General features: G+C 33.7%; 2 protein-coding genes and 1 long non-coding RNA gene across 4 annotated transcripts in view; 1 reads left to right on the forward strand and 2 right to left on the reverse strand.

The window, feature by feature from the left end:
* The window catches only part of LOC109545891 (methionine aminopeptidase 1), a 5,036-nt gene extending 1,726 nt beyond the window's left edge, over positions 1-3,310 (forward strand). Inside the window, exons 2-4 of one of the 2 annotated variants that reach the window (XM_048660731.1) lie at positions 962-1,177; positions 1,827-2,345; positions 2,505-3,310. In XM_048660731.1, coding sequence (XP_048516688.1) covers positions 962-1,177; positions 1,827-2,345; positions 2,505-2,737 — 968 coding nt within the window. In that variant the 3' untranslated portion in view covers positions 2,738-3,310. The remainder of the gene's footprint in view (positions 1-961; positions 1,178-1,826; positions 2,346-2,504) is intronic. The other variant, XM_048660732.1, reaches the window with a different exon arrangement.
* A 746-nt stretch (positions 3,311-4,056) lies between these two features.
* LOC109543175 (peptidyl-prolyl cis-trans isomerase E) lies at positions 4,057-5,405 on the reverse strand. Its single transcript, XM_019912753.2, has one exon. The coding sequence runs from the start codon at positions 5,184-5,186 to the stop codon at positions 4,287-4,289; it is 900 nt and encodes a 299-aa protein (XP_019768312.2). The 5' UTR covers positions 5,187-5,405; the 3' UTR covers positions 4,057-4,286.
* A 1,685-nt stretch (positions 5,406-7,090) lies between these two features.
* Positions 7,091-7,371, reverse strand: LOC125505769. The gene is made up of 2 exons (XR_007282386.1): positions 7,286-7,371; positions 7,091-7,228 (listed from the first exon to the last, which is right to left on the reverse strand). It is a non-coding gene; the product is annotated as an uncharacterized LOC125505769 (long non-coding RNA).
* Positions 7,372-11,781: the final 4,410 nt, after the last annotated feature.

The following is an 11,781-nucleotide window of genomic DNA, read 5'->3' on the forward strand; positions in this document are numbered from 1 at the left end:
GCTCTTCCCAACTTTTAGAACAAGCAAACTCTTTGTTTTTGATTTTACTCCCCATTTCACTAGCATTTTCTTGCAAAACACTGCCACTTATGGGATCGTTTTCTTGTCTTTTTTGAGTAAACCACTCAATAAGTCCCTTGTCAACCTTTTCATGTGCAGATGATTTTAACTTCCTACATCTAACATTTGTTTTGTCATACGCTGATAAAATGTTTTCTCTGTTTTTCCATATGGTTGCAACAGTAGACTTTCCAAGTGCTAATTCCTTACAAATGTCACTCTGCTTTACTCCACTTTTTATTTTGTTAATAATCTCGTACTTTTCATTTAGTGAAAAAGCTTTGCGGTTTTGTTTTTCCATTCTAAAACGATTTACATACATAACGCGGCAAAAAACAACAAGTCACTGCCTGTCTCTCGCTCTCACTAATATAAATAACTCCGCAGGATTGGTGTTGCTGAGCGTGGAAGTTCGTTATAAACGGAAAGTGAATATACAACTAACTTAAAAAGTGATCGTTATTTCCGGAAGTTCGTTATAAACGGGTTCGATATTTGCAGTAAAAAAATACGTTGGTCTTTATGGACGACGTTTCAATTAAAGGAAAAAACTTCGTTTTAACCGGAAGTTTTCTATAACCGGGTTTATTATAAGCGGAGTTTACTGTATTTTGATGTGTGGATATTATCTTTAATCTGAAATCGATCAAAAAGCCAATGTATTTATGCAAAAATGTATAATAATGTATGGTAATTATTTACATCGGAATCTAAGGACAAGCAGTACTGCCGCTTTGCCGATTAAAACTATGGTCTCCTTAACGAAAATATCATAAACTACATTTTTCCTATACATAGATATTTCAAGAAAATGCTCCAATAGCATATTCTACGTGAAGTCTGAATTTCCCATCAGAGGCGGAATATCAGCAAGAAATAACATAAATTATATTTTTTTCAGAAGGCTCTGGAAATGAACCCAAAACGGACGCGTTTTATTCATACCCTTATACTTATACTGGTAATTTGAGAGCTTACCCTCAAACACCAAAGCGCACTGTACCGTTGCATATACAGCGACCCGATTATGCTGATCATCCGCAGGGCATCCCCTTAAGTGAACAAGCAGCTAAGGGATCTGGTTATATTAAAGTTCTAGATGATGAAGAAATTGAAGGTATGTACGATTTTCACTAAAAATTCGATTCTCTCACGTGCATTGGTTTTTTCACTTCTACAGAATGTTGAATAAAAAACGGAATGAGAAGGTTTTACTAGGTTGCGTCATTTGTTCGTTTATATTTCTCCGCGTTTGTTGTTATTTTTTTTGGTGTAAATTAGGAATTTGCAAAAACTTTAGGAAGACAAAAAAGTTATTCCTTGAAGAGCAATTAAACTTTTAGCATTAAAAGAACGGTCAAAGGTTTCGGGGTTCGTTTCAAATTAAATGGGGTTAATAGTCGGTTAATTGTCCAAGGTAACACTTACCTTGGACATCCGTAATTAAAAATACTTGTAGTTGTTCATCACTATCACAGTCTTCAGAACTTGATACGACGTTAATCGCCAAAATACCTGGTTTATTTTCTTATAATGATAAATAATATATAAACACTCTATTTACCCGCGATGCAACGGCACTGTCTGATAAAAATAAGGTTGTGTCTTTAAATGGAGTGATAGTAAAAGAGTAGTTTAAATGGAGTAATGGAGTAATAAAATTACTGCGACCCATAAAATTGTAATGCGGAAACATGAAGTCATGACTCATGAGAGAATAAAATACAATAGCACGCTGAATAAAAATATATTTTTTAAAATTAAAGGTGTTCGTGTGGCTGGTAGACTAGGAAGAGAAGTACTAGATGAAGCTGCAAGAGTATGTGATGTGGGCGTAACCACAGACGAAATAGATCGAATCGTCCATGAAGCTTGCATTGAAAGAGAATGTTACCCATCTCCATTAAATTATCTGAAGTTTCCGGCTTCCTGCTGTACTTCTGTGAATGAAGTGATTTGTCACGGAATTCCCGATACTCGACCTTTGGAAAACGGCGACATCTGCAATGTGGATATCACTGTGTACCATCGAGGCTTCCATGGCGATTTGAACGAAACATTGTTTGTAGGCGAGGTGGCTGACAATGTAAAGAATCTCGTTAAAGTTACACACGAGTGCCTTCAAAAGGCCATAGATATTGTGAAGCCTGGTGAGAAGTACAGAGAAATTGGAAATATCATCCAGAAACATGCTCAGTATCATGGATTTTCTGTCGTCAAGAGTTATTGTGGACATGGTATTCATAGGTTGTTTCACACAGCCCCGAATGTACCTCATTATGCCAGTAAGTAGCATTTTTCAAATGTTAGAACACGGAACAAACTTATGAGCTCCTCTTATTAGAAATGGCGCTTAAGGGATATTTCACTGTGGTATTCCATTGCTATTAATTAACCACCTGCGCTAGTAAATAACGTATCCTTTATTAGTTGTTTATTTTTAGATAACCGTGCTGTCGGGGTTATGAAAGCTGGTCATTGTTTTACGATTGAACCCATGATTTCGCAAGGAACGTGGAAAGATGTCATGTGGCCTGACAATTGGACTGCAGTTACTGCAGACGGAATGTGGTCTGCACAGTTTGAACAAACTCTGTTAGTTAATGAAACTGGCTGTGAAATTCTGACCAAGAGAAGAGAGAAGAATGGGCAACCCCACTTTATGGACAAAATGTAAAGTGTCTTGAGAATCAGTAGACAATAATAATTTTTACGATGCGGAAAATGTCATATATATTGGTTTGCGAACCATAAATATGCACTCTCTAGTTAATAGTATAATAATTAATATACTAATATACATGTAATACTAAATTATTGTTTTGCTGTCGTATATTGATTTTCAATTAAGGATGTCATTCCAATCAACATTTTGTTCACATGGTTGTTTGAGTGTGGTTTTACTGCAGATTTATGCTGTTTGCAATCCATATACACCTAAAAATGTTGCTTTGAATTCAATTCTTATATTTTATATGATCGCTATAATTTAGTTTGGCGGTTTTTTATAAAATAAATCAATATATTTGGAATATTACATTTATACACAGGACGATCAATTGTTTACCATGAGTGGAGTGGGTTAGATAGATTACCAAAAAAGTATGTTTTAATGCAACGTTAAAATGCATCAATCGATTTGACACCACGGTTTGTATAATAAACGAATTTACTAGATTAACATGTGGGATACGTGTGTACAGTGTGTTATTAAATGAAATTGGAACAACAATAAAACTCGTCGATTACACATCCAGAATTGATTCATTTCTTTGTTTTACCTCTAGTGAACGATTGCTTGATAACTAGGTTATTATAAAACATAAAATAGTGGCACGTAACGAACCGCTATTTTGGACTCTATATGAATATAACCATCATTTTTATATAAACATGTGTATTTAAAGAAAAATAGATCAGCGCTTGACAAATGTATGTATTTTTCGGAACAGATTTCTGTGCGTATAAATAACGCAAACAACGAAAACAACCTGGTTTTTAATCGATTGAATCCAGATTTGATTTAGTCAAGTAATATGTTAAATGATTGTACTCAAATTCCAGTTAATTAAATCGCATGACGTTTTTTCCCTATCAACGTTATGCGATTAATTTTTTTCAATAATTCCAATAAGATTTTAAAACATGCTGACTCAACTTTTTCTCCGATCAAGCAGTACAAAATAAGTGGATTTTCGGGATTGTCCGCAACTTGCCGTCCATGTAGAACACTGTGATTGTTCATCAAGACAATTTAATTTTTTTATTAAGTACGCATTATTCTCAATTGATTCGATGATCGTGTCTTGATCTATCTGATAGTCATGAATCTTTTGAATAGCTGCAAAGTTCTTAAACAAGCATTTAAAAAAAAATTTTGATTGATTCTCAGTTGTAATTACCGTATATTATGGGGTTTTAGAGTACTTAAAACTACTGTTTCTAGCACTCACGAGAACAACGTACGTTTTAATTTTTCGGGATTAAAACTAGATATACAGGAAGAAATATGAAAGTATTTCCCTTTTTGTTTATTACAGTTTTTAATTACATTTATATTTTGACACTGAAACAGTCAAGTATATAACTGACATATGTAGTGCGTTGCTAATTACTAAACTATTAATTGCTAAATTAATAATACATTTCATTTTACATACATATACATTTAGATTAATCTAGACATACATTTCCAGTTCAAATTATGAAAATCGATTGTAATACAGTTATTGGACTTGACCACATGCAGATATCGTAACTTTTTCCGTCGGTTTTCCTGTTTTCGATCCACATCTTTCCATTCGTTTAACAACATCCATACCACTGATAATATGTCCAAACACTACATGTTTTCCATCCAACCATTCCGTCTTCACGGTGCAGATGAAGAATTGAGAGCCATTGGTGTTTGGTCCCGAATTGGCCATCGATAATGTTCCCGGACTTGTATGTTTTAACTTGAAGTTTTCATCAGCAAACTTCCTGCCATAAATAGATTTTCCACCCGTGCCATTTTGGTTGGTAAAGTCGCCTCCTTGGCACATAAAATCCGGAATGATTCTGTGAATTATACTGCCTTGATATCCGTAGCCCTTTTCATGAGTGCAAAGGCATCGAAAATTTTCAGCTGTAAGTGGCACTATGTCAGCCCTAAGCATTATTGTTATGCGGCCTATTTCTGTCTTTCCAATTTTTATGTCTAGATAGACTTGAGGGTTTATGATTTTTTGGGGCACTTCTGCAGTAACCTCCATATCTTGGCTGGTTTTCTCGTTTTCGTTTGTCGTGTCCTTAATTGTTTCCCCTGCATGTTTTTGAAGCCAGGTATCCTCTGACCAGACTGGTCGAGTGGAACCTTCTTTTATTTTTTGTGGTTTGGCCAGGTTCACCCTGATGGTCCTTCCAAAGAGTTCAGCATCATTCATGTTGTCCACGGCTGCACCAGCATCTTCAGATGTTTCGAATTCGATAAAAGCAAAGCCTCTATGTTTCTCTGATTCGTAGTCTAGTGGTATTTGGATATCAACAATATCTCCAAATGGAATGAACGCGGCTTTTAATACTTCTTCACATATTTCTTCAGCTAAACCACCCACATAGACGATTTTCTTATTCGTGTCGCCCATGTTTATTAGGAAATATACCAGTCAAATTCTATAGGATTTAAGTTTAAGATTCTTTAAAAACTCAAACTGGCTAGAACACAAAATCTAAACAATGTTTGAAACACGCCACAAACACGCACTGATCACAGAGGTTACTCTCATACAATAGATGAAGAGAAGTGGTACCATAGTGGTACTGGTTGCTAGAGGAGCGTCGCGTAAATTTTTATTTTTCGGACCAATCGTGCGAAAGTGTGAAGTTAGCCGCAAACATATTTTGAATGCAACGTTGCCACTGGAACTATAGTATAGTATACTTGCGATGTTGCTACTGTTGATTATTTCATATAATAATTTCGATTAGGATAATAATTTTTTATATGATGCCTTTCATATAATTATTATCACGTATTATAGATATTTTCATAAAATGGTTTGGAATGTTAATTTTAAAATATGTCATACTATTTGTCTTACTGGAGGTACGTGAGTATGTATACTTAATCTGAAACTAAATCCGTTACACGTCATCAACACCCCAAATTAGTAATTTTCATACCACGCAAACAAAAATATATTACTAATATAATTATAACGTAGTATTATATATCGTTATACGTCACGATCACGTTAACTTTATTTATAGCAAAGTACATTAAAGAGGGATAGACATAATCGCCCATATGTTCCGTCAATAAACAATCTTTACTGTTTGATTCGATTTGAAGTTTTGAATATAAAACTAACTAGTTCTATATTCAAAAGTTTGAAGGAATTTTTAACTTTATAAGTTGGTAGCGAATTACTGTCTTGTCAGGTTGACGTTTGATTTATCGATTAGTTGTTGGTTTGATCAGTTTTTATTTTTGCCTATAAATTTTTGTTAATTTTTCCCATATCTCAATCGTATTTGTTAACTTCGAGTCTTTTAAAGTCTTCAAAAGTGATCTAAACCTGTTTTTTTTAACCGACATTGTGTCTGAGATTCATTGACAAAACCAATTCAATAATCCCTTATCAAAAACAATAGATTTTCATGACAACTTGGCAACATTGTCAGTTTGGCGGTTGAAGACGTGCAACTGTTTTAGTTTTAGATTAAGTATATTTCTTTCTAGTCACAACAGAATTTATCTCCTACCAGTTATGTATAATTATAAAAAATAATTTATATTCGTATTTACATAGTACTTGAAAGTGATAGAGGTAGTGATCGACATATTATACACGGTGGTTTTTTAGTGCGATAAAGTCCATTATTTCCGATGGTGTTGAAGTTTCGAAAAATAGTTTCATGTAAAAGTTGTTGACGCACTAAGTGCGCACATTTGAAAAATATCTTATATGATACAGAGTGTCTCAGAAAAGCGAGGCAAGATCAAAGTGTATTTTTTTAAATCGAACTACCCATTTTTTATTACCTTATGGAATGCAGCTTGAAACACTGCATATGCACTGTAAATTGATTTTTTCTTACTTGCGACGTTGGCAGATTATCGCCATATCGCCAACATAGGCGCGCAAGCGCAATCAGCCGACTGTTGCGGACGGTTAAAAATAAAATATCTGGTTCTGGCAGAACGTTTGAAAACAACCTTTTCTTCATCTTCTTCTTCTATATTTTTCCAAGGGAATCGTTTCTCGGTTGAGAATGTTGGATGGAGTCCAATCCATTGCTAATTACCTCCAGTTTTTTTAGATGTTTATTTCACTCATTTTTAATTGGTTTGTATTTTTATCAGTAGTTGCGTAATTATTGTCATAATATGCTTTTCTGGTGAGTTTAGGATCGTTTTAATGTTAGCCGGACCGTTTAGCTCTTGTGTTGCCTTGTGAAAACTTAACTTCGTAACAGAAACGTTCTTATCGGACATCACTGTTTTAGTATTATTGTCATAATTCGCCGTTAAAGTTAAAGAAACTTATTTTAACTATAAATTGATTCTCATTCCAATTGAAATCAGCCTAATATTCTGTATATTCTGGGCATTTAACGAAAACACAATTCGACAGGTCAACTACCGATGAAGGGCGATGCGAAATGTAAACATTACTCGTGCTTCCTGAAATCCCATATTTTATCCCTTGTTTTTAAGTCTATAACATAAAACAATACTTACACACTTTTCAAAATGTTTTTATCTGTTTAAAGGCTTGCAAAAGCTGAGTAGAACTAAGCAGAATAAGTCACAATGACATATAATCAAAATAAGTGTCAAATTATACTAGTTAAAGTGTAGTTATAATTTAGCCGCCAGTGGGCGTTTGGACTTTTGAAGTCGCGGCTTATGTTGCAATACGCTGGAAATATAGTTTGCCTGCTGGCTAATAGATGGCAACGTTATCAATCATAACACGTGAAATCGAGCAAGTTATATTAATTAAAAGAAACTAAAGAATGTTATTCGAGCAGCATTTTGGAAAGTTGGAGATGAAATTGCTAATTATGACAAATCAACAATTTGGCAAGTAACGAGCATTACAGGGTTTAATTGTCACATTTTGACTTATTGAAAATAAAGTAACGCAATTTAATAAAAAATAAATCTATTGAAAACTGTGTTTTATTGTAGTAGCTGAAGCGAAACTTTATTTAAAAATATATATGTAAAAACGCGGTTTTTAAAAACGTAAAATGAAAAAAATATAAAAAATACACACAAGAACCATCACGTTCATTCACTTGAACACGTAAAAATTGTATCGCCGTTTAACTGATTCAAACTGAGTAGGAGTTTCGATTTAAAACTTTCAGCTTGCGCTACAAACGCCATACAATCATCATAAGCCATGAAATGAAATTCTTAGAGAGGAAAACGGTCGCAAAGAGTTACATAATCCAATTCACTCGCCCGTTGGCAAATTGCAAATCTTGTTGGTTTATAACTTTCAACTTGTTTTTACATTTCCATTTCGTCGCAGTATAATGTAAGCGGAAAGCGTTATTCATACATATTATACGCGGAGTTTTGTAAGTATTTAGTATTCAGATAACGCATAACGCCCTCCCCAGCAACCCGGCGGCCCGTTCATGCATATTCATCGTTCTGTAATTAATCATCCCGAGTAGGAGACACCCTCTCATAGGCGTCTCCTGATATATAGCGAAGCATTCGAGGTGGGATTACTTTAAAAAAATTACGCTTTTGCCTTCAACTTTGAACTATACATTAGGAAATGTAATAAGCAGTTGTATAAAATACAAAGGCGTTTGACTGGAAAGTAAAGTATTGTAATATTTCCGGAATGTTGTTTCAATTACTAGTTTTAACTTGGTTTACACGCGATTTGCTAAGCAAAATCGGCCTGATTTTGCCACTGAAACAAGAATCAGCACTCTTGCATAGTTTTTTCGCAATGGAGTTATTTTAGAAATTAAATTGGACCATATCCACACCACCATCACCAGGCTTGTTATTGAATTGGTGGAAATGAGGAGCTGAATATCGTAATTAGTTCAGAAATCTTACTTCAAAACACTGAATAATCTATTAAAATTCATGTGGACGATCTTCTAAAAAAGACTGTATAAGATATGATTGAACTCCGCAAGATTCGGGCTATCCAATGGTATCAAATTAAACAGAGTGTCCCATTAAAAAATCACAAGTTTATCTAATAACTTTTTTGAGGCACGCCAGGCATGTTTTTCTACTTATATGACTTATACTTTACAAATGATTGTCTATTAAACATGTACTCATTTTCACCCTGTATCTCATAAGCAAGTTAACAAACGAGACAAAGTTATTGAGTGTAAAACTAGTTCCCTAGATATAAATATACAAGTTAAACATTAAATCACTGAAAGAACAGCGCATAAAACAATTATATGAACGAAGTCTGGAGCGAGAAACATCTAAAACTCAATAAAAGAGATAATAACATAAACGAACAATGAAACAGCTGGAAAAGCAATATTCAAAGCGGATCTCAGGACGATACAGAAAAACCTTGTAAATACAGTTAATAAAACACCGTGATTCACAGCTCATAAAAGACCTATAAAAACGAAAAAAGGCATATGTATTAGAAAGTCAACGACTCAGGAATAGGAAAGATATGGAAAAAGTGGAAAATATGGAGAAAGCTCAAAATGATCCAGCTTGAGATGAAAGATGCCTCACACACTAACTAAATTAGGAAAGAGAAATTAGAACATGTTTTGCAAACCCATACAGTGCAGAAGAAGAAAAGACAGAACATGAACATATACTTTGAAATGAAGAACAGCAGCACAAATTCGACCTAAATGAGGAAGCAGTAAGAAACTTGTGGGTGGCTTCTATCAAAATTCGCGAAAGGTTTAGGGTCCAAAAAATTGGACCCTAAATCGGAATTGAAATGAAATCTGTAAAACACCACACAATGAAATAGTCTCGCTTTTTTGGAACATAATTAACTTGCGGAACATTCCAGAATTAATATGAAAGTAGAACAGTTGCTAGCTAAAGAAATAAACATATGTAGAGGAGGAAGGTAAGGGCATATTATTACTCCATTCATTTTCCGATGAATTATGAATCGGGAGATACCTAGTTTTACATTTAACGACTATTTTATATTTTTAATCAAGAAACCAACCGATTGAAAATGATACTAAATATCAATAAGATTTACCAACATTTAAAAATTCTATAAAATGTAAATTAGAAGATAGATAAGAAAGTGTATGTAGAAATGCCTCGAAAACCTCTCCTACACCTTAAAAGATGTTCGAAGATTCTATGGAGGAACAAATTTTTAAACGTTGAGAATCACAAAGGATGTGAGATAAAAGCAAATGCAGGTGGAAATGGAAAAACTAAAAGACACTAAATTATGTAGTGGGAAATAAAGAAAAGTAAGTGGAATCCATGTAGTCGCAAAATAAGTTAAAACAAGATGAATAATTTGGAATAAAAGCCTTCTCGATTTCATATTTCTACATAGACAGTTTTTTCAGGGCGATAAACACAATAATCAAGTAAGGCAATAAAACACGAAAAAATAGTTTCGATTAAAAACTGAAAAAGAGCAATAAACTATCTAGAACTAACGCAGATGATTATTTTGGGGATTAATATCAAGTTTGAGTTAAAGAGATTAATATAATTTCATTTAATCAAAAGGCTTTATCGTCACCTTCGGTGGTTACCTCATCGCCTCTATAATGTTTACCGCAGATGTGAGCAAAACGTGAGGAAGTAATTCCAATAGTCCACGGCCAATAAGCGAATGAAAATCTTTCAACCGATAATTTCTTGTGTGGCTTAAAAAATATCGAAAATATAGGAGATATAATGTAAAAATAGAAATGCAAAGTTGTGCATTTTTTGATAAGTACAAATATCACTTTTATATGAAGAATATGTCCTCAAGTTATTATACATGTTTTTTAAACTCCCTCTATAATATATATGATATAGTAGTTATAATGAATTAGTAAAGTCTGCTAATTTTTTATCTAACAATATTAATGAATTTAGAAAGTTAAGGCACTTTTTTATTTGCAAACTAATTTTGGTCTGAAGTAAAATCGATGTTATAAAAATAGCACTAAAAATAATTAATTAACTTAACGTAATTCAGAACGTACTTATTAATTTTTCTTACATGTAATCTTTTGTATGTTCTTTTTTGCAAATCTTTTCTTAAAATTGTTCATGTCTCTGTTGTTGTTTGATTTTTTAGAGTTTGCTCTTTTGACTCGCTAAGTCTAACTAAGAGAAGCTTAGCAAAAACTTCAAGCATATTTTTCAATAAAGAGCTGCATTCTGCAGAACTAATGATTGCTGTTTCTTTACAATTAAAGTTATTCTATTTTCTACTATCTCCGCATTATGCACATTTGGTTAATATTGATTATAGTAAATTATTATCTATAGGCGCACTTCTATTTTTCTTCAAATTAAAATCATTTCAGCCGGCCATTCGGCCTAAAAGTAACTTTCTTTCATCAATGTCACGTACATATAATTGAGTAAAACCGTTTGCGCCAATTTCAAACAAAACGCTCATCTAACAAAACTTATGTAATTAATGAAAATAATATAAATAAATTTTAGTGAGGGCGTTGGATTTAATTAAACATACATACCATGTTAAAGTAATCGTATAATTGGCTTACAGAGGCGTTATTGGAGATGAGATGAAAGATACGAAGTAAAGCTAATGCGTCCGTTTGTAGGGGTGTGTTATCGCCCCTTGCCCAGATATATTAGCTGGAAATTGCATTTGACATCGCAATACGTTTTACATATAGCGATGTTTGAGCTTCCTTACAAACCGATTGCTGGTGAATTGGTAAAGACAGCTTTCTTAGGGCCGTCTTAAAGTGGCACAGCTTAAAATTACTCCCACATCTGACTAATAATAGCTTCAAATCTTATATAGATTTTACTAGATATTTATTAGGCAATGTAAGTAGTAGAAAAACTATTTGACTTTTACACCATACGGCCTAATAAATCCAACGGGAATTCATCTCGGGGGATGAGTAAAAGACCATCCCCCGACGAACGCTGTTAAACACATAAACCATCTTTTTTAACACCAGATGTTGCTCATTACGAATGTGGTACACAATAAAACCATCGCTTTGTATGTCGTAATGTGGCGGTAAATTGTCTGTCTT

The sequence above is a fragment of the Dendroctonus ponderosae genome, unplaced genomic scaffold (genome assembly GCF_020466585.1).
Source record: "Dendroctonus ponderosae isolate FM_Combo_2020 unplaced genomic scaffold, Dpon_F_20191213v2 Dpon_F_20191213_1, whole genome shotgun sequence".
NCBI lineage: Eukaryota > Metazoa > Arthropoda > Insecta > Coleoptera > Curculionidae > Dendroctonus > Dendroctonus ponderosae.

What these genes read in the sequence shown, in the direction of transcription:
- LOC109543175 (XM_019912753.2), bottom strand. Translation starts at nt 5,186, where the DNA reads ATGGGCGACACGAATAAGAAAATCGTCTATGTGGGTGGTTTAGCTGAA.